Source organism: Stegostoma tigrinum, chromosome 13 (genome assembly GCF_030684315.1).
Source record: "Stegostoma tigrinum isolate sSteTig4 chromosome 13, sSteTig4.hap1, whole genome shotgun sequence".
Classification (NCBI taxonomy): Eukaryota; Metazoa; Chordata; class Chondrichthyes; order Orectolobiformes; family Stegostomatidae; genus Stegostoma; species Stegostoma tigrinum.
In genome coordinates this window covers 62,657,039-62,684,592 of record NC_081366.1, presented here as the reverse complement: position 1 = coordinate 62,684,592, position 27,554 = coordinate 62,657,039, and the positions used below count along the sequence as shown (strand labels likewise).

Below are 27,554 nucleotides of genomic sequence, written 5' to 3'. Positions count from 1 at the left end.
AACCTACACTATTCCATGTATGCCCATATGCTTATCCAATGACGACTTAAATGTACCTAAAGTTGGCAAATCTACTACCGTTGCAGGCAAAGCGTTCCATTCCCTTACTACTCTCCAAGTAAAGAAACCACCTCTGACATCAGTCCTATATCTTTAACCCCTCAATTTAAAGCTATGCCCCCTTGTGCTCGCCATCACCATCCTAGGAAAAAGGCTCTCCCTATCCACCCTAGTTAACCCTCTGATTATTTTATATGTTTCAATTAAGTCACCTCTCAACCTTCTTCTCTCTTATGAAAACAGCCTCAAGTCCCTCAGCCTTTCCTCGTAAGACCTTCCCTCCATACCAGGCAACATCCCAGTAAATCTCCTCTGCACCCTTTCCAAAGCTTCCACATCCTTCTTATAATGCGGGTACGCAATACTCCAAGTGCAGCTGCACCAGAGTTTTGTACAGGTGCAGCATAACCTCTTGGTTCCGGAACTCGATCCCTCTATTAATAAAAGCTAAAACACTGTATGCCTTCTTAACAGCCCTGTCAACCTGGGTGGCAACTTTCAAGGATCTGTGTACATGGACACCGAGATCTCTCTGCTCATCTACACTACGCAGTACATTCCAGATATACACCACCTTCTGAGTAAAAAAATGATCTCTTTAATTCCCCTCTGAACCTGCGGCCTTCGTTTTATATTATTCCCATTGTTGTTGATCCTTTGGTGAAAGGGAACAGCAACTTTGTATTCTCCTTGTCCATGTCCCTGATAATCATAGTGTCATTGAGTAATCCACCATAGAAACAGGCCCTTTGGCCCAAACCGGTCCATTCTGACCATGGTGCCCACTCAGTTAGTTCCAATTACCTACATTTGGTCCATATCCCTCTAAATTCTTCCATCCTTGTACCTATCCAATTTATTTTTAAAATTTTGCTATCGTACCTGCCTCAACCACTTTCTCTGGCAGCCTGTTCCACATACATACCGCTCTCTGCGTGAAGAAGTTGCCCCTCAGATCCTTCTTAAATCTTCCCCCTCTCACCTTAAACTGATGCCCTCTGGTTTTCAATTCCCCATCCCTGTGAAAAAGACTTTATGCATTCATCCTATCTATACCCTCCAGGATTTTATACATTTCAATAAGGTCACCCCTCAATCTCTTACATTCCAAGGAATAAAGTCCTATCCTGGCCAACCTCTCCCTGTTACTCAGGCTTACTAGTCCTGGCAACATCCTCATAAATCTTCTTTGCACACTTTCCAGTTTAACTGCATCTTTCCTCTCACAGGGTGATGAAAATTGTACACAATTCTCCAAGTGTGGCCTCACCAATGACTTATACAACTATTACATAACATCCCAACTACTATACTCAATGCCATAATCTTATACACCTCTATTGGGTCCCCCTTCAACCTTCTCTGCTCCACTGAAAACAACCCAAGCTTATCCAGTTTCTCTTCATTGCTAAAATGTTCCAGCCCAGGTGACATCCTGGTGAACATCTGCACCCACTTCAGTGTAAGCACATTTTTTCTATAGTGCGCAGACCAGAACTGCACACAGTGCTCCAGAAGTAGCCTAAATAAATCCCTTCATGTCCCCCTTCACTGTCTTATTATCAATGCCAGGCTTGATTAAAGCAAGAGTCCTATATATGCCTTATTAACTATCTCGTTAACCTGTCCTGCCACCTTCAGTGATTTATGGACAAGCGCCCCAAGGCCCCACTGAGTTTCCTCATATTCTACTATTCATTGAGAAATCCCTTGGAGGCTTGGAGGGCTGAAGGGCCTGTTCCTGTGCTGTAATTTTCTTTGTTCTTTGTTGTTCTTGTCTTGTTCTTTCTTCGAAACTGCATAATCTCACATCTATCAGGGTTAAATTCCAACTTCTACTGATTGGTCCATCTGACCAATCCGTTTTCATCCTCCTCTAATCTAACACCTTCCTTCTCACTGTCAACCACCTGGCCAATCCTTATGTCATCCACAAATTTACTTATCACCCCCCTCTATTATATTCTCGTCTTCATAGTTTATAAATATCACAAATAAAAAGGGACCCAGTACTAATTCATGTGCTACACCGGGCTCTAGTCACACAAAACAGCCTTCTACCACCAGTCTCCTGTCACTAAGTCAATCTTGGATCCATTTTACCAAGTTACCCTGAATCCCATGAGCTATTACCTTCTTTATAAGTTTCCCATTTGAGGCCTTGTTAAAGGTCTTGCTGAAATCCGTAACTACTATATCAACTGCCCTACCATCATCCAAACACATGGTCACGTCCTTGAAATATTCCACGCGATTTGTTAGGCATGACCTCCCTCTTACGGAGTCATACTGACTATCCCCAATCAAATCTTGCCTCTCTAAATAGAGATTCATTTTAATTAATAGTTTCCCCATCACTGGTCATTGATTCACTGGACTATCTACAGAAACCTTCTTGTAACATGGAGCCACATTGGCTGTTCCCTGCTGTTAAAAATCTGAGTCAGAATCCCTATAAATTTTCTAAACAAAACCACTAGAAAAACTCAGCAGATCTGGCAGCACCTGTGATTAGGAAAGTTCTGAAGAAGGTCACTGGACCTGAAATGTTAACTCTGCTTTCTGTTCACAGATGCAGCCAAACCTGTTGAGCTTTTCCTGCAATTTCTGGTTTTGTTTCTGATTTCCAGCACCTACAGTTCTTTGATATTTGTTTAGTGGTCCCCTGTAATTTCCTCCCTCATCTCCTGCAACAGCCATAGATACAACTTCTCTGGAACTGGGGATTTATCCACTTTTAAATCTGCCAAAACTTCTAATACCTCCATTCTTCTTCTATCAATCTGTTCAAGAACTTTATAGTCCAACTTCTCAAACTAAATACTTGCATCTTCCTTAGGATCTTAGAATCTCAACAATGTGTAAGCAGGCCATTTGGCCCATAGAGATCACACTGACCCTGTGAAGAACATCCCACCCTCTCCTTGTAACCTTTCATTCCCATGACTAATCCATCTATCCTGCATATCCATAGGCACTATAAGCTATGTAGCATGGCCAATCCACTTAGCCTGCACTTATTTATGATGTGGGAGAAAACTGGAGCATCCAGAGAGGACACATGCAGACATTGGGAGAATATACAAACTTCACATAGTCGTCCACAGCTAGAATTGAACCCAGGTCCCTGGTGCTATGAGGCAGCTAGCTACTGTGCCACCCCTCCTCTTTCCACCTAAAGCAGATGGAGTATGAACTTCCTGCTTCAGCTTTTCTACCTCTGTCTCCATTTCCAGATAAATCCAACCAACATTTTGGATGATGAGGAACTTGTTCACTCTGAACACTCTCAGCAAGGGGAAATAGTTACATCAACAGCATCACTGGAAATGTCAATGCAGGGAATCAGCACTGACGAGGATTCTTTCACAAAGGTAACATCAGGCTCCAGATGATTCAAGATTAGGAGCATGTTGGAATTGTTGGAAATGAATTAAATATTCTGGCGATTTATGTCAAAAGTGCCTGGATTGGACTTGTTCAGGAAAAGCTTGGAAAACGGGGAGACATTTTATAATTGAAAAAGAGAAGGTTTCAATTGGGAATCCAAAGTCTGGAAAAGTAGAGATTACAGGACTTTCACACCCTTGAGAATGTCTTGTAGTTTTCCAAACACAGTCTCAAATTAATCCCAGATGGTCACTCTGCATGACCTTGACCTTGTTAATTCCATTACCTCACTCAAAACATTCTTGTATCAACCCATCACTAATTTCATTATCCCACGCTATGCAATGTTATATTGGCCCTGTATGAAACATAAACATTTGGGGTGGCACAGTGGCTCAGTGGTTAGCACTGCAGCCTCGCAGCACCAGGGACCCAGGTTCAATTCCAGCCTCGGGCGACTGTCTGTGTGGAGTTTGCACATTCTCCTCGTGTCTGCGTGGGTTTCCTCTGGGTGCTCCAGTTTCCTCCCACAGCCCAAAGATGTGCAGGCTAGGTGGATTGGCCATGCTAAATTGCCCGTAGTGTTCAGGGGTATGTGGGCTATGGGGTGATGGGTCTGGGTGGGATGCTTCAAGGGGCGGTGTGGACTTGTTGGGCTGAAGGGCCTGTTTCCCTGCTGTAGGTAATTTAATCTAATCTAATCTAAATGAAACCCATTAGCTCACTCTACAGAACCTCTATCAAAACACAATCTAATCCCTTTAGATGAATCCACAAACCAATATAATCCTACTCACTACTGACTCTATCAATCCCAAGGTAATGTTCTTAGCTGACTCTATTTGACCATCTGTCAAATTCAAAACAAATCCCAACAGCACACTCTATGTGACCATGTTTCAAACCAGTAGTAATCCCACTAGATCATTTGACAATACCCACTCCAACAACCACAAAGTAATTGCATTTTCTCACTCCATATGAACTTGTATCCGACCCAAACTAATCCCAACAGTTTGGTCCACATGATCCTGTACAAATTTCATTAGCTTCCTCTACATGACTCTGTATCAAAATCAAATTAATTCCATTTGTTTACACCATATATCACATTGTCATTCAAAATGAATACTATCAAATTCACTCCACATGACCCTGTAACAACCCAAAAAAATCCCATGTAATCACTCCACATGGTCTCCACAAATCTCACACGATCAAGCATCAAAACCCACGCTCACAACTCACTCAAACTAAAGGAGCCTGGATAATCTCAGACTAATCCCATTAGTTCACTTGGCAGAGATATCTATTAAACCCAAACTAATCCCATTAGGTCACTTTACCTGACCCTGTATCAATCCCAAAATAATCCCACTAGCTCGCTCAAAATAACCCTGTTTCCAAATCAAAGTAATCCCATTAGTGCACTCTACAAGACTCTGTGTCAGTTCAAAAACAAACCCATTAGATCGCTCTCCATGACCCTGTATCAAAGCAAAACTTTTCCCATTAGCTCACATATTATCCTCAAACATTAGCCCAAAGTATGAAAAGCTCACTTGACATGACCTTTTATTAATCCAAGTTTAATCCCATTTTCTCACTCTAGATGATCCTGTATCAAACCTAAACTAATCTTTTTAGCTCACTGTATTTTTTTTGCTCAATATCAAGCCTAAAATAATCCCATTGGTACAAACAACATGGTTCTGTGCCATACAAAATCTAGTCCCATTAGATGACTCTACAGAACTCCTTACCAATCTAGTCTAATCCCATTCACTAATTCTTACCCTAACCCGCAAACAATTCCAAGCTAACATTATGCACTCAATTTCAAAAGATCAATAAATGGTAAAAGGGCAAAATTAATGGCTATTTATTTGAATGTGCACAGTATTCAGAACAAAATAGATGAATTAATCACAGAGATAGAGGTTAATGAGTATGATCTGATAACCATTACGAGCCATGGTTACAAGCAGATCAAAACTGGGTACCATATGTTCAAGATAACACGGTGTGAACCTAGATGAACACAGCAGGCCAAGCAGCATCAGAGGAACAGGCAAGTTGATGTATTTTTACATAGAACATTACAGCACAGTACAGGCCCTTCGGCCTCTATGTTGTGCTGACCTGTCATACCGATCTCAAGCCCATCTAACCTACATTATTCCATGTACGTCCATATGCTTATCCAATGACAACTTAAATGTACCTAAAGTTGGCAAACCTACTACCGTTGCAGGCAAAGCGTTCCATTCCCTTGCTACTCTCTGAGTAAAGAAACTACCTCTGACATCTGTCCTATATCTTTCACCCCTCAATTTAAAGCTGTGCCCCCTTTGTCGAAACATTTGATTGCTTTCTCCAATCAATGCTGATTTTTTGAGTTGACAAACAAAATCTTGTTTTCGCAAAGATTTGACCTGGAGATAAAGTACGCTTTCTTTGTGAGGACAATCCAATTTTCACTGGGGGACTGTTGATATGGCATGACCAAACAAATCACTCAACACCCAGAGTCCACTTCCAGCATCAAAGATGCATTCTCCACGCACATTCTCCCTGTGTAAGTATGGGTTTCCGCTGGGTGCTCTGGTTTCCACCCACAGTTCAAAGGTGTGTAGGCTAGGTAGATTGGCCATGCTAAATTGCTCATATTGTTCAGGGATGTGTAGATTAGGTGTGTAAGCCATGGGAAGTGTAGGGTTACGGGGGGGGTGGGGGGGGGGTTGGGTAGGTGCAGGTGGAAATGGGTCTGGGTGGGCTGCTTTTCGGAGGGTCGGTGTGGACTTGTTAGCTGATGGGTCTGATTCCACACTGTATGTGACACTTACTTAACATGTGCAAGAATAATAGGTAGGATCTTTTTGGTAAAACATTTTAAAATGTATAGTTTTAGTATAGACAGTCAACCAAGGCTGGAATCAAACCCAAGTGGCTGGCCCTGTGAGGCTGCAGTGCTAAGCACTGTGCCATCTTAAGTTCCAAAAGGTGCTCTATACAGTGTTGCATAAAAGCTGTGTGAGAGAAGTTATATTTCATGGGTTAAAAAGAACAATAACAACTGGAGACCAAAACCAGAATTTCTGGGCATTACACTTAAAATGTATAATAAGGTAAAAATGTGAAAGCATTGGAAAGGGTGCAGAAGAAGTTTAAAAGAATAGGAATGGGAAACTTCAGTAAAAATAGATTGAAGAACTGGGTCTATCTTCAATAGAAAGGCATAGGCTAAGAGGAGACTAAAGCTTTCAGAATTATGAGAAATCTGGACAGAATAGATAAGAAGAAACTGTTCCTGCTGGGATCCTGCTTGTAGAAGGATCAAGAATGAGATAGGGCGTAGTTAAAGTGCTTTGCAGAAGTGTATTGTTAAAATTCTTGCTGACTTTTCCATTATTTTTATTTTATTCTATTATCAACTTTGGTTTGGAGCTGTGAACTGGAAGCTGTGAGCTTTAGCTATGACTTTTGGACTGTTGGTGACAGCTTCTGTTAAAAGAAAAAGAAAAACAGACCAAACAAGCTTTTGTTTATTTGGAAGGTACTTGCAGGTTGGCTCCTGATCAAAAGGTTCTGCAGATGCTTTGTCACCAGGGAAGAGCATTGTGTTTAAACAGGTGGCAGAAGCTGGCTATTAACAATGACAGTACCTGAGAACTGGTTTCGGCAAGTCTAGAAAAGACCTCACATTCAAGCAGACGGCAGATGTTGAAAGGTAACTAGGACCTCATGGAGGAGACAGTCCGTCAGGGGAGTGGTCAGAGTTTGAATTGAAATTTGGACTGTGTTGTCAGTGATAATGAATCTGGTTATGTTACAGCGTGAAGATTGGAAAACTTCCTGCTTAAGGTCCCTTATCAGCTCTTGAAAGTTCAGAGAATAGAAAAAAAAGTTATAAATATTACTGCCGTTATTTATTTGAGTTAACTATAAAGTGACATCTTCAGAATTCAACAAAGAAACCATCATCAATGCCTATGCATTGTGAAAACTCTTAAATAATCTGGCCAGTTTTATTATTATCTTTTATTTATCCTTTGTGTCTGTTTTATTGTCTTTTATGTGAATGAACGCTGAAAAAGCTGCGTTTGGGTTTAAAGCACAGCTCAGATTACTTTGTTGATTAGTTTGGCACTATTAAAAATACTATATTGTTAATAAATTGTTAAATCTTTTGTTTAAGATACAAACAAGTACCTTATTCATAGAGTTTGGGATTGGTTATTCAAAAGTCTGGTTAGAACCACTGGGGTCAATTTTGAAGTTCTTTGAAGGTTTTAATTTTATAGTCCTGAACACAGACATAGTAAGCCTGATTTGGTTTGGGTGTCTGTCTTCATATCGTAACAGCATATGATATGAGGAACAACATTTTTACACAGAGAGTGGTGTGGATCTAAAAAGCTCAGCCTGGAAATAGGTATCAGGTTCAACTGAAGTATTCAGGAAGGTATTAGATGATTATGTAAGTAGAAACAATGTGCAGGCTACAGAGAGAAGGCAGGAGGTTGGCATTAAGTCATATAAAAGCAAAATAATATGGAAGTTGGAAATCTGATTCAAATAGAATGCTGGAGAAACTCAGACTTGACTACTTCAATGTTTTCCTGATCATGGTCCTATCTTGCACCATTCATAAACATGATCTCTTTCCAAATTCCGTGGTTTATCTTAATTGATGCAAAATCCTATTTGCCATTTACTTATGTGCAGGTTGAAGTTTATTGACTGTGTCCAGCAACACCTCCATTTTAAAAATTCTCATCCTTGTATTTCAAACCATCCACAGCTTGAATCCTCTCTATCCCTGCAACTATGTCTAGCCTTTCAACATTCTCAGAATTTAACATTCCTCCAATTCTGGCCCCTTGCATCTCCCAGCTTCCTTTTAGCCTTCAGCAATCTGCTTTCAGCTAAAGAAATCTTTATTATTCATTTTTATCAGATTTTATTGTAATGTGTACCCAAGTAAAGGACTACAGTGAAAAGTATACAAGTCACCATTCTCCAGTGATAATTTTGGGTCAGACGTTTTGGTTGTTTCCTGCTCCTCTGATGCTGCTTGGCCTGCTGTGTTCATCCAGCTTCACACCATGTTATCTCAGATTCTCCAACATCGGCAGTTCCTACTATCACTAAATGTTCAAGAGTGTGTAACTTTCTGAAAAGACAGACAGAAAGGAAAAGTTGGTGGGTTAGCATTGTTGGTGTGGCATTGAGTAGGTACAATAACAAGAAATTATGTTGAATGGGAAGGTGTGGATTCCATATGGGTAGAGATGAGACATAAAAATGGATAAAAGACCCTGGTAAGATGAGTCTACTGGACCCCTCATAGCAGCTAAATGGTGGGACATGGAATAAGTCAGCAGACATTGGGGGCATGTAACAAATGCAGTACATTAATCATGGTGATTTTAATCTTCAGTGGATGGGAGTAGTCAGGTTGGCACAGGAAGCCATGAGGAAGAATTCATAGAGTGTATTCAGGATAGTTTCTGAGAACAATATGTTACGGGCCCAATCAAGGACTAACCTATTCTGATCTGATATGAAATGAGGCACAGAAGATTGGCCATCAGCAGTTCAGTGGAATTACGGTCAAGGGATCAGAAGGTGGGTCTCTTGGAAAAGATGGACTGTGCTTGGAGAGGGTACAGGGAGATAGGAGAGATTCTGGGGTAAGATGTGAGTTTAGGACAAGGGCACAGGGCACCCCAGAGAAGTTTTGTCCTGTGAGCTAGTGGAAAGGAGGGAACCAGCAGAGGTAACTGATCAGATTGTCTGATCAGAGCAGTATGAGGGAGAACACAAATGAATAGCAGCAGTGGAGACAAAAAGAAAATTCAGAAGCTAAACGAAGCTTAGAAATTAAGCCATCAAGCGACATAAAACAAAACAGTAAAATACAAACCAAAATACAGAAAATCTTAGTAGTGTCACTGTGAGGTGAACAGGTAATGTATAGTGGTATGGTGGCTCAGTGGTTAGCACTGATCCTCATAGCACTAGGGCCCTAGGTTTGATTCCAGACTTGGGTGACTACCTGTGTGGAGTTTGTGCATTCTCCCCATGTTTGCATGAGTTTCCTCCAAGTGCTCTAGTTTCTTCCCATGGTCCAAAGATGTGCAGGCCATGCTAAATTGCCCATAGTGTCTAGGGTGGGGAAATGCAGGGATAAGCTAGGGGGTGGGTCTGGGTGGGATGCTTTGTGGAGGGCTCATATGGGCTCGATGGGTGAAATGGCCTGCTACCACACTGGGAGTCTATGAAATGTAAAAATACTCAAGAAATTTACTTTTGCAATTACTGGGAATATGATACTGGAAACTGTTTATAAATTATAAAACTGGGCGGCAGGGTGGCTCAGTGGTTAGCACTACAGCCTCACAGCTCCAGGAACCCAGGTTCGATTCCAGCCTCAGGTAACTGTCTGTGTGGAGTTTGCATATTCTCCCTGTGTCTGCGTGGGTTTCCTCCAGGTGTTCCGGTTTCCTCCCACTGTCGAAAGATGTGCAGGCTACGTGAATTGGCCATGCTAAATTGCCCGTAGTGTTCAGGGGTGTGTGTGGGTTTTAGGGGGATGGGTCTGGGTGGGAAGAGGATGGGTCTGGGTGGGATGCTGCAAGGGGAGATGTGGACTTGTTGTGCCGAAGGGCCTGTTTCTACACTGTGTGTTATTGAAGATAACAAAGTGTGGAGCTGGATGGACACAGCAGGCCAAGCAGCATCTTAGGAGCACAAAAGCTGACGTTTCGGGCCTAGACCCTTCATCAGAAAAGGGGAACGGGGATAGGGTTCTGAAATAAATAGGGAGAGAGGAGGAGGCGGATCGAAGGTGGATAGAGGAGAATATAAGTGGAGAGGAGACAGATAAGTTAATGGGGTGGGATGGAGCCTGTAGAGATGAGTATAAGTGGGGAGGTAGGGAGGGTATAGGTTAGTCCGGGGAGGACGGACAGGTCAAGGGGTCGGGATGAGGTTAGGAGGTAGGGAATGGAGGTGCGGCTTGAGGTGGGAGGAGGGGATAGGTGGGAGGAAGAACAGGTTAGGGAGGCGGGGTTTTGGGATGCTGTGGGGGAAGGGGGGATTTTGAAGCTTGTGAAATTCACATTGATGCCATTGGGCTGCAGGGTTCCTAAGCAGAATATGAGCTGCTGTTCCTGCAACCTTTGGGTGACATCATTGTGGCACTGCAGGCGGCCCAGGATGGACATGTTGTCTAAGGAATGCGAGGGGAAGTTGAAATGGTTTGCGACTGGGCGGTGCAGTTGTTTGTTGCAAACCAAGTGTAGGTGTTCTGCAAAGCGGTCCCCAAACCTCCGCTTGGTTTCCCCAATGTAGAGAAAGCCATACCGGGTACAGCGGATGCAATATACAACATTGGCATGTTGTCCCAATTCCTTAGCCTCCACTGCATCTGCTCCCAGGATGGGGCATTCCACTCCCATACATCCAAGATGTCCTCGTTCTTCAAGGGCTGCAACATCTCCCCCCGCAGTGGTCCAGAACGCCCTCGACCTGTCTCCCGCATTTCCCGTAACTCATCCTTCACACCCCTTCCCGCAATAACCGCCAAAAGAGAATCCCCCTCCTCCTCACATACCACCCCACCAACCTCCGGATACAACGCATCATCCTCTGACACTTACACCATCTACAATCCAAACCCACCACCAAAGACATTTTTCCATCCCCATCCTTGTCTGCCTTCCGGAAAGTCCACTCTCACCGGGACTCCCTTGTCCGCTCCACACTCCCATCCAACCCCACCACACCCGGCACTTTCCCCTGCAACCGCAGGAAGTGCTACACTTACCTCCACACCTCCTCCCTCACCCATATCCCAGGCCCCAAGACGACTTTCCACATCAAGCAGATGTTCACCTTCACATCTGCCAATGTGGTATATTGCATCCGCTGTACCCGGTCTGGCTTCCTCTACATTGGGGAAACCAGGCAGAGGCTTGAGGAAGGCTTTGCAGAACGCCTATGCTCAGTTTGCAACAAACAACTGCACCTCCCAGTCGTGAACCATTTCAACTCCCCCTCGCATTCCTTAGACGACATGTCCATCCTGGGCCGCCTGCAGTGCCACAATGATGCCACCCGAAGGTTGCAGGAACAGCAACTCATATTCTGCTCAGGAGCCTTGCAGCCCAATGGCATCAATGTGGATTTCACAAGCTTCAAAATCTCCCCTCCCTCCACTGCATCCCAAAACCAGCTCAGCTCTTCCCTGCCTCCCTAACCTGTTCTTCCTCCCACTTATTCCCTCCTCCCACCTCAATTCCCTACCTCCTAACCTCATTCCGCCCCCTTGACCTGTCCGTCCTCCCCGGACTGACCTATCCCCTCCCTACCTCCCCACCTATATTCACCTCTACAGACTCCATCCCTGCCCCTTTAACTTGCCTGTCTCCTTTTCATCTATCTTCTCCTCTAGCCACCTTTGATCTGCCTCCCCCTCTCTCCCTATATATTTCAGAACTCTCTCCCCATCCCCCTTTTCTGAAGGGTCTAGGCCCAAAACATCAGCATTTGTGTTCCTAAGATGCTGCTTGGCCTGCTGTGTTCATCCAGCTCCACACTTTGTTATCTCGGATTCTCCAGCATCTGCAGTTCCCATTATCTATGATATTATTGAAGTTGGATCAGGTGAAGGGGCTGAATGATCTGCCTCCTGTTGAGAAATTAGAACTTGCATAAGGGCTTTAGGATTATGGAGACATTTTGTGATGATGTCACGGAGCTGCTTCCCACATAATAACACAGTGGGGAGGAGATAAACAACATAGAAGACGAAAGAGCAATGGAGTTCAGGGAATGGTCTCTTAATCATACAAGGATAAACACAGAGACCGAAATATCACAATTACCATGTATAACAGCATTTCTAATCATACAACATAAACAGGGTTCAAAGAAAGCCCAAGTCTGGACACAATACTTGAATCTGCCTTCTCTTTGAACTTCTCCTCAAACCCAAACTCTTAGGTGTTGACATAAAAACCACATGATTCAAGAGAGACCTTTCCCATAGGGAGCTGTTAAACTGAACATTTTGATGCAGTTTTAGGGGAGCTTGGTGAAACATGTGAGGGAGAAAGGATTAGAGGCCTTTACTGTTGTTGATTAGATGAGGAAGGGTGAGAAGGTCAAGTGGGATATAAATACCAGGATAGGCTGAATATTTCAAATGGTTTACTTCCCATGTAGAGTCTTTCAGAATTGTAAGATTAAGTAACCATGTAAGGAATCGATGAAGTCCTTGCACTTGTTACTAATGAGATATTAAAGCACTTTTAACACACTCAGCTCCCCTCCTGGATCAATATTGTGTCCCTGCTCCAAAAAGTGCTCCCTCCAATCCTCACGATCTGAACATCTCAATTTATTGTCAGCATGAAGGAGGTGGAGATGATTGGTCACACTAGTAAAAAAAGTATATAAGAGCAAGAGTAGGCCATTCAACCATTAAGTTTGTTATGCTATTCAATATGATAATCACCAATCATCCAACTTAATATCCTGTTCCTGCTTTTTTCCCATACTTTCAGCCCTAAGAACTATATCAAATTCCTTCTTGAAAACATTCAGCTCTTTCTATGGCAGAGAATTGGGCAGCATGGTAGCTCAGTAGTTAGTACTGCTGCCTCACAGCCCCAGGGACCTGGGTTCAATTTGAGCCTTGGGTGACTGTCTGTGTGGAGTCTGCACATTAGGATTATTTTCATTAGAAAGACAGAGATTGAGGGGGGACCTGATTGAGGTCTACAAAATCATGAGGGGTATAGACAGGGTGGATAGCAACAAGCTTTTTCTCAGAGTGGGAGACTCAATTACTAGGGGTCATGAGTTCAAAGTGAGAGGAGGAAAGTTTAAGGGAGATATGCGTGGAAAGTTCTTTACACAGAGGGTGGTGGGTGCCTGGAACACGTTGCCAGCGGAGGTGGTAGACGCAGACACGTTAGCGTCTTTTAAGATATATTTGGACAGGTACATGGATGGGCAGGGAGCAAATGGACACAGACCGTTAGAAAATATATGACAGGTTGGACAGAGGATCTTGATCGGCGCAGGCTTGGAGGGCTGAAGAGCCTGTTCCTGTGCTGTAATTTTCTTTGTTCTTTGATCTTTATTCTCCTTGTGTCTGCATGGGTTTCCTCCGGGTGCTCTGGCTTCCTCGCAGAGTCCAAAGGTGAGCAGGGTTGGTGGGTTGGCTGTGTTAAATTGCCCGTAGTGTTCAGGGATGTGTAGATTAGGTGGGTTATACGGGAATGTGTCTGGGTGGAATGTTTTGAGGGTTGGTGTGGACTGGTTGGGCCAAAGGGCCTGTTTCCACAGTGTAGGGATTCTATGATCTATGATTTATGAATTCCACAGGCTCACAACCCTCAGGGTAAAGACATTTCTCCACATCTCAGTCCTAAGTGGCATACCTGGTATCCTTGGATGCGATCCCCGGTACCTGTGTTTACATTGGCTAGTCCTGACTGAAGCATCTCTGCATGCTCCACATAAATCACCCTCATCCAAGTTGGGAGAGTGCCAAGTTGGAGGCATTATGTCAGGTTCTCATCTAAATCATTAATATTGATTGTGAATAGATGGGGTCCCAGCTCCGCAGTCCACTGGTTACTATCTGCCAATTGGAAGCAGACCTGTTTATTCCTGCTATTTCCTAACAGCCAACCAGTTCTCTGTCCATGTCAGTACACTATACTGAATAACATGCATATTAATTTTACATGCTAATCTCTCTGAAACTTTATCGAAAGCCTCCTGGAAATCCAAGTAAACCACATTCAGTGACCACCCCCGTTTCTAACCTCTACTAGTTACATCCCCTGAAAATTCCAGAAGCTTTTAAAGCATGACTTCCTTTTGTAACTCAATGCTGACTCTATCCATCCTCCCTGTTTTCCAAGTGCTCTGCAATTAATGTATTCCAGCATTTTCCCCATCAGAGACAGACAGACAGAGACAGAGAGATGGGGCAGGATTTAATGCACTGTGCACTAAGTGTGGAAGACAACTAACTCCAAGGTGAGCCAACCATATTCTAGACTGTGATCAGGTCAAAGTAAAAGGCAGGCAGTTCTTGAAAGAAGATCCAAGGGTACGGAGTACACTCTGTAAACAGCAAATGCATGTCGTAATTGAGGCCATATGCCTGATGGAAGAAATGTGTCATAAGGGCACACGACTTTGGAGGAAGCCCAATGTAAATGTATTGCTGTGGGGTCTAATGGCAGAAAGTTGCTACCTGGGGAAAAAAAACAGAAGTTGCTAGAAAAGCATAGCAGGTCTGGCGGCATCTGTGAGGAGAAATCAGAGTTAATGTTTTCATGTCCGGTGACCCTTCCTCAGAAAGCTGCTACCTGGGTTCAGTGGCACACTGATCTTCCTCCTCAAGTAGGTGACTCAGAACAGCAGCAGCAATTCAGTGTTGCTTTTTGCCCTAGAAAATCTCAAGCACTTTGCTGGATGGTCATAACAAAGCCAGGGGAAGGAGCCAAAGTGACCTGCCAGTACCACAACATAGTGGTGACCAGATAGTTTATGACCAGTAGTGGCACCCCGTAAGACAACTCTGAGCAGTCCCATCCAGAGTCCTAGGTGAATGGTTTCCAACTCATGTCAATTTGCTGTCCAGCATTCCTCGGCAGGGCAAAGATAGACTCCCATGTAGAGGTGCTGAGTGGTACTCCAAGAGAACGACTGGAACGACTTCAGCAGGGGACCATCTGCCATGGACCAACCAGAAGTTCTGACGATTTATTCTTGTTGATCCTTGCAGAGAAGACCTCCAGTACTTGCACATCATCTGCAAGTCATAGAGTCATAAAGCATGGAAACTGACCCTTCTATCCAAACAGTCCATGCCGATCATAACCCCAAACTAACTAGTACCACCTGCCTGCTCCTAGACCATCTCCTTCCAAACCTTTTCTATTTGTGTACGTATCCAACTATCTTTTAAATGATGCAATTGTACCTGCATCCACCACTTCCTCTGGAAGTTCATTCCGCATATGAACCACCTTCTGTGTAAAAAAATGATCCGTCGTGTCTTTTTAAAACCTTTCTCCTCTCACCTTAAAAATGTAACCCCTAGTCTTAAAATGCTCCATCGTAGGGAAAAGACCATTAAATTGACCGAAATCACTTATTATCTAATAAACGTCTATAAGGTTGCCTCTCAACATCCTATGCTGTAGTGAAAAAAGCCCCAGTCTATCCAGCCTTTCTTTGTAACTTAAATGTTGCACGCCCAGCAACATAGAACATAGGACATCGAACATAAAACATCGAACAAAGAACATAGAACAGTACAGCACAGTACTGGCCCTTGAGCCCACGATCTTGTGCCAAGCCTTTTACCCTCAACGTAAGGTCTATCTAACCTGCTACCCGTCTTTATACTATCATCCATTGGCGTTTCTGAGAGCCACTTAAATGCCGCTAATGAGGCGGGTTCCACTACCGTCTCCGGCAATGCATTCCATGCTCCTATCACTCTTGACTGTCCTTTGATACGACTGAACAAATCACTCCATTCAAGGGTACATAGAACATAAAACATAGAAAAGTACAGCACAGTACATGCCCTTCAGCCCATGATGTTGTGCCGAACTTTTACCCTAATCCTAAGGACAATCTAACCTCCACTCCTACCTTAAACTATCATCCATGTGCCTATCTAATAGCTGCTTAACTGCCCCTAATGAGGTCGTCTTCACTACCCTCTCCAGCAATGCATTCCACATCCCAACCACTCTCTGAGTAAAGAACCTAAAGCTGACATCTGCCCTGTATCTACCTCCACTCACTTTAAAACTATGCCCCCTCGTAATAGCTCCTTCCACCCTAGGAAAAAGTCTCTGACTGTCTACTCTATCTATATCTCTGATCATTTTGTACACCTCTATCACATCACCTCTCATCCTTGAGCTCTCTTAACCTTTCCTCATAAGACCTTCCCTCCATTCCAGGCAACATCTCGTCTGCACCTTTTCCAATGCTTTCACATCTTTCCTGTAATGAGGCAACCAGAACTAGACACAATATGTAAAACATATAAAATAATCAGAGGGTTAGATAGGGTGGATAGGGAGAGCCTTTTTCCTAGGATGGTGACGGCGAGCACGAGGGGGCATAGCTTTAAATTGAGGGGTGAAAGATATAGGACAGATGTCAGAGGTAGTTTCTTTACTCAGAGAGTAGTAAGGGAATGGAATGCTTTGCCTGCAACGGTAGTAGATTCGCCAACTTTAGGTACATTTAAGTCGTGATTGGACAAGCATATGGACGTACATGGAATAGTGTAGGTTAGATGGGCTTGAAATGGGTATGACAGGGCGGCACAACATCGAGGGCCGAAGGGCCTGTACTGTGCTGTAATGTTCTATGTTCGATGTTCAATACTCCAGATGTGGCCGAACCAGGCTTTTGTATAGTTGGAGCACAACTTCATGGCTCTTGAACTCAATCCCTCTATTAATGAAAGCTGACACACCATATGCCTTGTTAACAACTCCATCCAACTGGGCAGCAGCTTTCAGGGAACTGTGGACATGAACCCCAAGATCCCTCTGCTCCTCCATACTGCCAAGAATCTTTCCGTTAACCCTGTATTCTGCTTTCAAATTTGTCTTCCCAAAATGATTCAACTCACACTTTTCAGGGTTAAATTCGATCTGCCACTTCTCAGCCCAGCTCTGCATCCTATCAATGTCCCTTTATAACCTAGAACAGCCCTTTGCACTATCCACAACTTGACACATCTTTGTATTGTCAGTGAACTCACTAATCTACCCTTCCACTCCTGTGTCCAAATCATTTACAACATTCACAAATAGAAGAGAACCCAGAACAGATCCTTGTGGTACACCACTCATAACTGAGCACCATGTTGAATATTTTCCATCCACTACCACCCTTTTGTCTTCTAAGAATCAGCCAATTCTGAATCCAATCTGCCATATTTCCCCCATCTCATGTCTCCTTACTTTCTGCCATGGGGAACCTTATCAAATGCCTTACTTAAATCCATGTATACCACATCCACTGCTCTACCTTCATCCACGTGTTTGGTCACCTGTTCAAAGAATTCAATATGTTTGTGAGGCATGATTTACCCCTCCCAAATCCACACTGACTAGCAAAAATCAAACTGTGCCTATCCAAGTGATCATAAATCCTATCTCTTAGACACTTAGGATGAAAAGATCATCGCCAAATGCCCTTGCTTCCCATAGAATCCTTGGATAAATCCCAGCAGGCCCTGGGGACTTATCTATCTTCAAGTTCCTCAAAATTCCTAGTACATCTTCATTACTAGCATCCACCTCCTCTAACCTACCAGCCTGTTTCACACTGTCCTCCCCTATATCTAGATCCCTCTCACTTGTGAATGCCGAAGAAAAGTATTTATTAAAGACCTCTCATATCTCTTTAGGCTCTGTGCATAAATTCCCTTTACAATCCTTGATCGGCCCTACTCTTTCTCTGGTCATTCTCTTACTCCTCACGTTAAGTGTAAAAAGCCTTGGAGTTTTCCTTGATCCTATCTGCCAAGGTTTTCTCATGCCCCCTTATCAGTCTCCCAAGTCCTTTCTTCAGCTCCTTCCTGGATAACTTGTATCCCTCTAGAGCCTTTTCCATTCCTTGTTTCCTAAACCTTATGTAAGCATGCTTCTTCCTCTTAACCAGTTGTCCGACCTCTCTTGAGAAAGAAGGCTCCCTCACTCAACTGCATCTTCCCTGCCTGCAAGCGACAAACATATCAAGCATGCAGAGTATCATTCCTTAAACAACCTCCACATTTCTATAGTGCTCTTTCCTGACAGCATCTGTTCCCATGCCTAACAGAATTATAATTACCCTTCCCCCAATTATAAACCTTACCCTGCTGTATGTACCTGTCCTTTTCCATGACTATTGTAAAAGTAACAGAGTTATGATCGCTACCATCAAAATGCTCTCCTAACAACACTTGGCCAAGGTCATTGCCAAGCACCAAATCCAAACTGGCCTCTCCTTGTGTTGGTCTATCTACATACTGTGTCAGGAATCCTTCCTGAATGCACTGGACAAGATCCATTTCATCTGAACTATTACAACGAAAAAGTTTCTAATCAATATTTGGAAAGTTGAAGTCACCCATGACTACAACCCTGTGACTTCTGCACCTTTCCAGTATCTGCCTCCCAATCTGCTCTTCCACGTCTCTGCAACTATTGGGGGTCTGTAAAAAAACCCCAACAAAGTGATTGCTCTTTTCTTGTTCCTGGCCTCAACCCAAACTGACTCTGTAGACATATCATTCTTGGTAAATCAAATGGAGATCTCCCTTCCTGGGCAACAGAGTGATGATGGACTTGCACCAAGAAAGTTGTTACACATTCTCTGGGATCTACTCATAGCTTTTCCCCAGGATTCCCTAGAACACTCTGAGGAACTCAATTGTCAGCTCAAGTATTCCTGTGGACTTGCTCCTGGGCAGCTGGTCATGGGTGTGTGTCAGCTCCTCCAGGATCAGAGGGGCATCAAGCCTTGCAGAACCCTCCGCACTGACTCATGACAGGTCCTCCCACAGGATCTTGGGAGCTTCCTCACTGGTCAAATCTGGAGAGAACAGAGCCAAAAGAAGCACCAGATCTGGGCCCTGATGCCCTCAAGATCAAGATGAGGGATCTGTCATCAGTGCACAGCACAGGAAGCCGCTAGTGGACCCCATGCCTTTTTTTCCAGTGAGTAGAAGAAGAGGGAGATATGGTCTGGATCACAGAAGAACCAGGCCTGTGATATCATGTAGGTACCCCTGGGCCCAGTGAGATGCATGGTCTTCTTCACCACATGCCTCCCTCATTGGACTGACTCAGATAGGACTCTAAGTTGAACACCTCCTTCTCCAACTGCCTGATCCTTATTTCCACCAGATGAGAGTATTGCCCACATCCCACCAAAGCCTCAAGGAGGGGAAGACCCTGCATTTGCTTCTCCAGCTAGCCCTGAAGTGATGGAATGAGTCTCTGAACCACCTTTTCTCCAGCAGCAAGTTCTTAAAAGTGCCAGTGTGCCGTGTTGATTCTGGCACAGAACAGCGTGAGCTTCACCCAGATCAGGTGGTGATCCGAAAACTGCACCTGCTGCAGGAAGTTGGTCAGAACACAGGAGCTATACAACCTGGAAATGTAAAAGTGGTCAATTCCAGATGTTCTGACCTCAGGCCTCTCAAAGGTGAAGACGATGCATTCAGCGTGCTGAGCTTGTCCAAGCATTACCATAGTCCCCCTGTCTTGAGGTTGTAATTGAAATCTCCCAAGAAAAATGACATTTCCCACATCATTGGAGCTGAAGAGAGCAGACAATTCCTCAAAGAAGCTTGTCTGCTTGGGCGTCATCTGAAACACGAAGTGAAGTACTGTGCTTCTGAATCGAATTGTGAGCTGGAGCATATGGCCAGAATACTCCGTCACCTCAAGATCTCTGGCTGAATAAAATGGGGCTACCAACATAGCCATTCTGTCAGAATTGGAGACTAAGTGACTCATGTAGATATTTGCCTTCCACTTCAGGAGCTACATGGTTTCATCTTCTGAAATGGGGTGGATTTCTTGTGGGATGCTCTTTGCAAAGAGCTAAAGGATATGAAAACTGCTCTAAACCTCTTTGCTGCTGTTGAGGCTGGCTGTGGATGTCTTTGTGGTGACACTGTTGTCTCGAGTCACCAGTTAATGATTTGTTGAGTGGAGGAGGGATACTGGAGGGACATTTATCCACCACTCCTCCTGATGACGCTACAGAGGAAGCCTTGCCATCACTGCTTTACATTTCTGACCACTCCCAGGGCCGTTAAGCACTATAGGGCAGACAGGAGCAGAAGTGATAGGAATCCCACTGGTTCAACACCAAGCGGACATTGTCATGGTGACCAAGCATTGCTCATAAAACATCCTAGAGCTCCACCATGGGATGAGGGGGCTACCATCCATGAGCACATCTCACACCATCTCATATCATTCCATGGTGCTTGTGATTGATGTCCCGTCCTCCTCTAGCTCATGGCCCCCAGTTCCCATCCCTCCCCCACATCGAGTGTCAGGGTGGTCCGGGCTCACTGGTTGGACACATATTTGCCTTGATCCCACTTCCCCAGGGTCGACAGCAGGAGGATCCTCTGCAGGGAACTTTGAGTCTTTGATTAAAATGTTAGGAGAGTCGGAACTTCAGACTCTAGACTCCAGTCCCTTCAGGCAGTAAAAGGAAAGGTTCGAGGCTCCAGTACTCTGAGGCAGCAGCACGAATAGATTGCCCACTCTCTCGGCCTCAATTAACAGCATTGGTTCCACACATCAATAGCCAAATATTGCCTCATCTCTGAAATTCATCTTTTTTATATGTCAGCCAGGGCTCCCTGATTGGACCAGGTTAAAAGCCCCAGTCAGGGAATGCATTCTATGATAGTAAGCTGGCTGACCTCGTTACAATTGCTCTATCCCTCCTGTTCTGAGTCTGTGGACATAGGTTGGTCCTTTTCTTTGGACAGCCTCCTGGCAGCGTGGGTGGACAGGGATGTAGGGTGGGCAGAGTCACGGACAGGCAGTAAGCAGGGACAGGCATTGGGGAGAATGAATGATAAGCAGTGTTCCTAGTAATGTTAGTGCTGCTTGATCTGTGGTTCAGTTGAGAAAACATGCATTATCAGAACCAGAGGAATTAGATCACTGAGCAAAAGTTGACTGAAGGAGAAAGTGAATAATTGAGATTCAATGAAAAAATGAATGGAAATTGAAAGGGCCCTCACAAAGCCATCCAACCCAGGAACCATAGAGAACCAAGTTTATCTGGTTAACTGGTGTTGGCTCTGTTATTGATTAATTTGGTTCAGTATTTATAGTTGTGCTTCGGTGTTGAGGATCTGGGTTAAGGTTGACCACATCTGCCTGTTAGGCACAATGTGAAGCCTTGATGTTAGTTGTGTAATAAAGGTGTTTGGTATTTTGCAGAACCATTACAAAGAGTCTTTTGTGGAAAATGATCCAGAGGCTCTGACCCATCAACAGGAAGACACCCACTCTGTTGCAAAACTGGACCCATGTGTGGCTCCCTTACCCACCTCACAGAATGGTACAATACCCAGGACACCAGTATGCCAACTTCTCTAAACCCTCACAATATTTCAAGATGGAACCTTCTTTCTTTCACCGTCACTGATTGAACAACATATCTTAGATAAAATGCTGTTTAGTATGTGGTAAATTTGAGGATGAATTAAACAACTACTCTTTGATTGACATGCTGAAGATCCCTGATGCGCCCAAATTTCCATGGTTTTCCATTTCACACCTAGAATCACTATTGAAAAATTGTGTTATTTATTATATTAATAGAATAGCGGTCAACAATCAGAATGAGGTGCAGTCTTCATCTCCTTCTTTGATTTCTTCCTTGCTAAATTTGAAAATGAGGAGCTATTGCCTGATACCTACTAACTTCCTGATTTGAAAACAGAGACTGCTCTGAACATTCAGAAGATCAGGCAACATCTATGGAGAGAAAAACAGAATTAATGTTTCACTATTAGATGGGATTCTGCCATTGGAAATTATTTACTGAACTATTTGCACTATGCCCAGATTGACTTCAGAAACCAATGACCAAAGTCATTGGCTGGTCTCGCAGGATAACGCATTTGAGAGTGTTAGAAGCTGTATATATAAATATACAGGACCTTAAGGAAGGCAAGAATTTGTACAAACCCAGTAGTTTTTCAAAAAAAGGGTCATGGAAACTGCCAACTCACGGCATTCGCATGCTAACAGCCTGACAAGGGGTGACATGGTGGCTCAGTGGTTAGCACTGCTGCCTCACAATGCCAGGGACCCGGGTTCAATTCCACCCTCGGTGACTGTCTGTGTGGAGCTTACACATTGTCCCTGTCCCTGTGTCTGTTTGGGTTTCCTCTGGGTGTTCTGGTTCTCTCCCACAGTCCAAAAATGTGCAAGGTAGGTGGATTGGCCATGGAAAATTGCCCTCAGTGTTAGGGATGTGTAGATTAGGTGGGTTAAAGGGGGACAGGTCTGAATGGGATGCTCTGAGGTTTGGTGTGGACTTGTTGGGCCATACCACCAATTTTTGTGGCACCTGCAAACTTACTGATTGTAGCTCCTGTATTCAAAGCCAAATCATTAATGTACACAGCAAACAGCAAAGGACCCAACACCAAACCTGTGGTTCATCACTGGACAGAGACTTCCAGTCACAAAAACACCCTTTGACCATTACTCTCTGCTGTTGTCACTCAGCTAATTTTGGTTCCAATCTGACAAACTGCCCTGGTTCCCATGTGCTCTGACCTTTTTGACCAATCTGCCATGTTACACTTTTGTCAAAGGTCTTACTGAAGTCCATGCAGATGACATCTAGTGCACTACCTTCACCCACACATCTAGTCACCTCCTTGAAAAATTCTGTCAAACCTGTTAGACATGATCTCTCTCTTATAAAGCCATTATCTTCCACTGCAACCTGAGCTACATCTCATCTGTGTCTGGGGATTGATCCACTTTCAAATCTGCTAAATCCATTAATACCTCCTCCACTGGTCCTACAATGACCTTACTCTATGTCCAGTTATTTTCCTGCCTCTGATATACTTTGAAAACACCTTTGGATTTTCCTTAATCTTACTTGGTATTTTTTTTTGTTGTGTCACCTCTTTGGTCTCCTAATTATTTTTGTAAGTAACCCCTTGGATTTGCTATACTCCTGTAGAGTTCTGTTGTTTTCAGCCTTGAGTATCTACCATATATTTTCTTTTTCTTCCCCTCATCTAATCCTGTATTTCCCTTATGGCTCTCTGGACATCTTGGTTCTACCCTTCACCTTTATGGGAATATATTGGCCCTACTCTCACTAATCATAGAGATGTACATCACAGGTAATGGCCATTCATCCCATTGCATTTGTGCCTGTCAAAAGCAATTCTAATCCCATTTTCCAGCACTTGGCCTAACGTGCCTTGGCATTGAAAGTGCACATCTAAATACTTCTTAAATGGTTTGAGAGTTTCTGCCTGTATCATCTTTACAGGCAGAGAGTTCCAGATGCCCACTATCCCTTGGGTGAAGTAGTTTTTTCCTCACATCTCCTCTAAACCTTCTGGCCATTACTTTAATTGTATACCTCCTGGTCATTGATCCCTCTATCAAGGGAAAATATTTCTTCCAATTTACCCTACCTATTCTCTTCATAATTTTATATATCTCAATCATGACCTCTGTCAATCTCCTCTGCAGTAAGGAAAACAACTCTAGTCTGTCCAATTTGTCTTCATGACTGAAACTCTTCAGCCCAGGCAACATCCTGGTAAATTGCGTCCACATCCTTTCTAGCGCTATCACATCCTTCCTATAATGTGGATTCCAGAGCTGTACACTGTACTCTAGCTGTGGCAGAACCAATATTTTATGCTGTTCCAGCCTAAACACCCTGCTCTTAAACTCAAAGGCAAGTATCCCATATGCCTTCTTAACTATCTCATCCACCTATCTTGATAACTTAAGGGACCAACATACATGCACACCAAGGTCTCCCTGATCCTCAACGCTTCCCATTGTCCTACCATTCATCATGGATTCCCTTGCTTTGTTTATCCTGTCCAAGATCATCACCTCACATTTATGTGGACTGAATTCCATTTGCCACTGATCAGCCCTTCTATATTGTCTTTTAGTTAAAAACTATCCTCCTCACTATTTACCACCCCACCAATTTTTGTATCATCTGCAAATTTACTGATCAACCCTGCTGCATTCAAATCTACATCATTTGTGTAAACTGCAAACAGATAAGGCCCCAATACTGCTACTCGTTGGATCCTACTGGGCACAGACTTCCAGCAGGAAAAACACCCCTCAACCATTACCTTCCAGCCCTTAAGCCAACTGTGGACACAATTTTCCAAATTTCGTTTCAGATTTCCAGCATTTGCAATACTTTGCTTCTTCGTCGATCCCTGAATTACATCATATTTTCTCCTACTTTTTCATTTCGACCTCCCCCAGTCTCATTTGTACATATTAATTTTTGAAGAATATACATTGATATTTTGAACAATTTCTGGTATATTGGAACAGACTGTAGCTCAATCTTTCAAATTAGAACGGTGTACTAGTTGTCCACAGACCTTCATCCTTTTCCAATAAGGACCAGATGTAGAAACATCTGATTAATACACTTTCTTAATGCATGCTCACAAACCTCCAAATACATGCAGTGCTGATGGAATTGAAGTAGTTTACTCAAAAATGCTTCCGAAGTCAGAAATGCCCCTGTCATTTACAGTCTTCCTGAGACAGGGTAGATACTATTCCTAATGTGTGGCTGTTATGTACAAGGATATTGCCTAGTTCTGATGTGGCCCAGTATGTACTACTGATCACTTCAGTTCAGTGACTGGCTCTGTCAACTGCTCTTACAATTTGTGTGTCCCCAATACTGAACTCTCAATTCTCCAGCCTCACTGTGAAGGGAACTCTGTCCTCAGCTACTCTGGAATCCACTCTGTAACTCACTCCAATCTTTCACCAAAGTTGTTGAAATCCTACTCAAGCAGTGCATGTTCCAAGTCTGTCCCAACTCAACAGGACTCTAATTTAACAACCTCTATAATTGTAGATTTTGCTGGGCAATGTAACTTATCTAATTATCATATGGTTTAAACTATGGATATTTATATTGCATAAATTTCAATTAATAATTACTGGCTTACAAAGTTGAAATTAAAGTGCTCTCTTTGGAACCTTACACAGTGCTGTAAACTAATTTGTTTTTATTTTCATCTCCTGCTATCACTGGCACACAATATTTGCTTGGGTTGCTCTTTCAAATCGGTTGACAGTATTTTTTTGACAGCTGTAAATCCTCTCAGTGCAGAGAAACAGTTGTTGAATGTTTAATTCTTGCTTTGTCAGTCCTTAAGGTTAAATAACTCAAAGTTTTTCTACCTTCCCCCATAGGTCATACCCTCTAATCGAGTCAGCATCCCGGTAAATCTCTTCTGCACCCTCTCCAAAGCCTTCACACCCTTCCCATAATGTGGCGACCAGAACGGAATGCAATACTCTAAATATGGCCTAATCAAAGTCTTGTAAAGCTGCAACATGACATTATGACTCTCGTACTCAGTGACCCATCAATAATTGCAAGCATGCCATACGCCTTCTTTACATCCTATCCAACTGTGGTGGCTACTTTCACAGAGCTATGGTCTTGAACCCCAAGATCCCTCTGAACATCAATGCTATTCAGGGTCCTGGCATTAACTGTATACTTTCCTTTAACATTTGATTTCCCAAAGTGCAGCATCTAACCCTAACTTACCTGCTGAATCTCCACCTGCTATTTTCCCACACACATCTGCAATTGGTCTATATCCCGCAGCATCCTTTGATAATCATTTACACTATCCACAACTCCGCAGATTTTTGTGTCATTTGCGAACTTACTAACCTACTCATCTATGTTATCATCCTAATACGGAGATCCCAATACAGATCCCTGTGGAACACCACTAGACAAAGACCTTCAGCCAGAAAAACACCCTTCCACCATTACCATTTGCCTTCAATGGGCAAGCCAATTCTGAATACATGCAGTCAAGTCACCATGGATCCTATACATCTTAATCTTCTGAATGAGCCTACCAGGAAGGGACTTTGTCGAAAGCCTTACTAAAATCCTTGTGGACAACATCCACCGCTCCACTCTCATCAATCACTTTCATCACTACCTCAAAAAAATTCAAAAAATCAAGTTAATAAGACATGACCTGCTCTGCACAAAATCATGCTAACTGTCCTTAATTAGGCCATGCCTTTCCAAAGGCATGTAAATTCCACGCCTAAGAATTCTATCCAATTGCTTCCCAACCACCGACGTGAGACTCACCAGTCTCTGGTTTCCTGGATTATCCTTCTTGAACAGAGGAAAGAAGTTTAGATACTCTTCTGGGACCACTCCTGTGGCTAACCATGATCTTGGTTGAAGCCCCAACAATCTCCTCCCGTACCTCTCTCGATAATCTAGGGTAGATGCCATATGGCCTGAGGTTTTATCCACCTTAAGGCTCTTCAAGAGACCCAACACCACTTCATTAATCGATATTAAAATGCCCTATCATATTAGTATGCTCCATACTAATCTGACTACCCTCCACATCTTTCTCCTGGGTAAATACCGATGTCAAGTAATCATTTAGGATCTTGCCCACGTTGTCAGCCACCGAGCACAAGTTCATTCCTATATCCTTGACTGGTCCTACCTTCTCCCCTAGTTATCCTCATTTTTTTTGATGCCTTGGGATTCTCTTTAACCATTCTTGCCAAGGTCATTTCATGGCCCCTCCTTACTCAAGTTCTTTCTTGCTTTATATTCCTCATGGGCCCTGTCTGATTTTAGCTTCTTAAACCTTACATAAACTTCTTTTTTCCTGAAAAAAAGACAACCTCCCTCATTATCCAAAGCTCCCTTACCTTGTGATCCTTTTCCTTCCTCCTGACTAGAACATTACCGTTCTTTGACATCGGGTTCTTCTGTGATCCACTGTTCAGATGTTGTGACTGAATCAACCTCTTCCAGAATGCTCCTCAATGACATCTCTCTGCCAGTCTCTGTTGGATCAATCATGTCGATGCTCCCAAGAGTTGGGAGCCCAGTCAGAGGCTGGCAGCTCTCTGTACTCAAGAGCTATGGAAGGTGATAGTCACTGCTATTACTACTGCCATTCAAAGCCACAGATCAAGGAGGATACCAGGCATTTGTAGGCAGTGATAGGAAGGGGATTCTAGATGATGATTGAAGGGGAGAGTGTGGATAGGTGATTGGTAGCAAGGATGGGGTGCAGTTTCCAATGGGATCTTTATCAGATGCCTGGAGCTGGATCTGAGTGTCTCTTTGAAAAGCGCTGTCTCTATGTGGAAGTTCTTTTGTAGGTCTCAAATTAGTCTACCCTTTTTCTACCCTTTTACTATTGATATTTATATGCTGTTATGGAGGGTGAATAGCCGAACCCCTCT

At 43.5% G+C, this 27,554-nt stretch overlaps 1 protein-coding gene across 4 annotated transcripts in view; it reads left to right on the top strand.

Annotated features, from left to right (window-relative positions):
- LOC125458381 (soluble guanylate cyclase 88E-like) overlaps positions 1–25,235 on the top strand; it is a 135,010-nt gene extending 109,775 nt beyond the window's left edge. For all 4 annotated transcript variants that reach the window (XM_048543629.2, XM_048543628.2, XM_048543627.2 and 1 more), the window contains 2 exons: positions 3,297–3,434; positions 21,483–25,235. In XM_048543629.2, coding sequence (XP_048399586.1) covers positions 3,297–3,434; positions 21,483–21,641 — 297 coding nt within the window. In that variant the 3' untranslated portion in view covers positions 21,642–25,235. The remainder of the gene's footprint in view (positions 1–3,296; positions 3,435–21,482) is intronic.
- Positions 25,236–27,554: the final 2,319 nt, after the last annotated feature.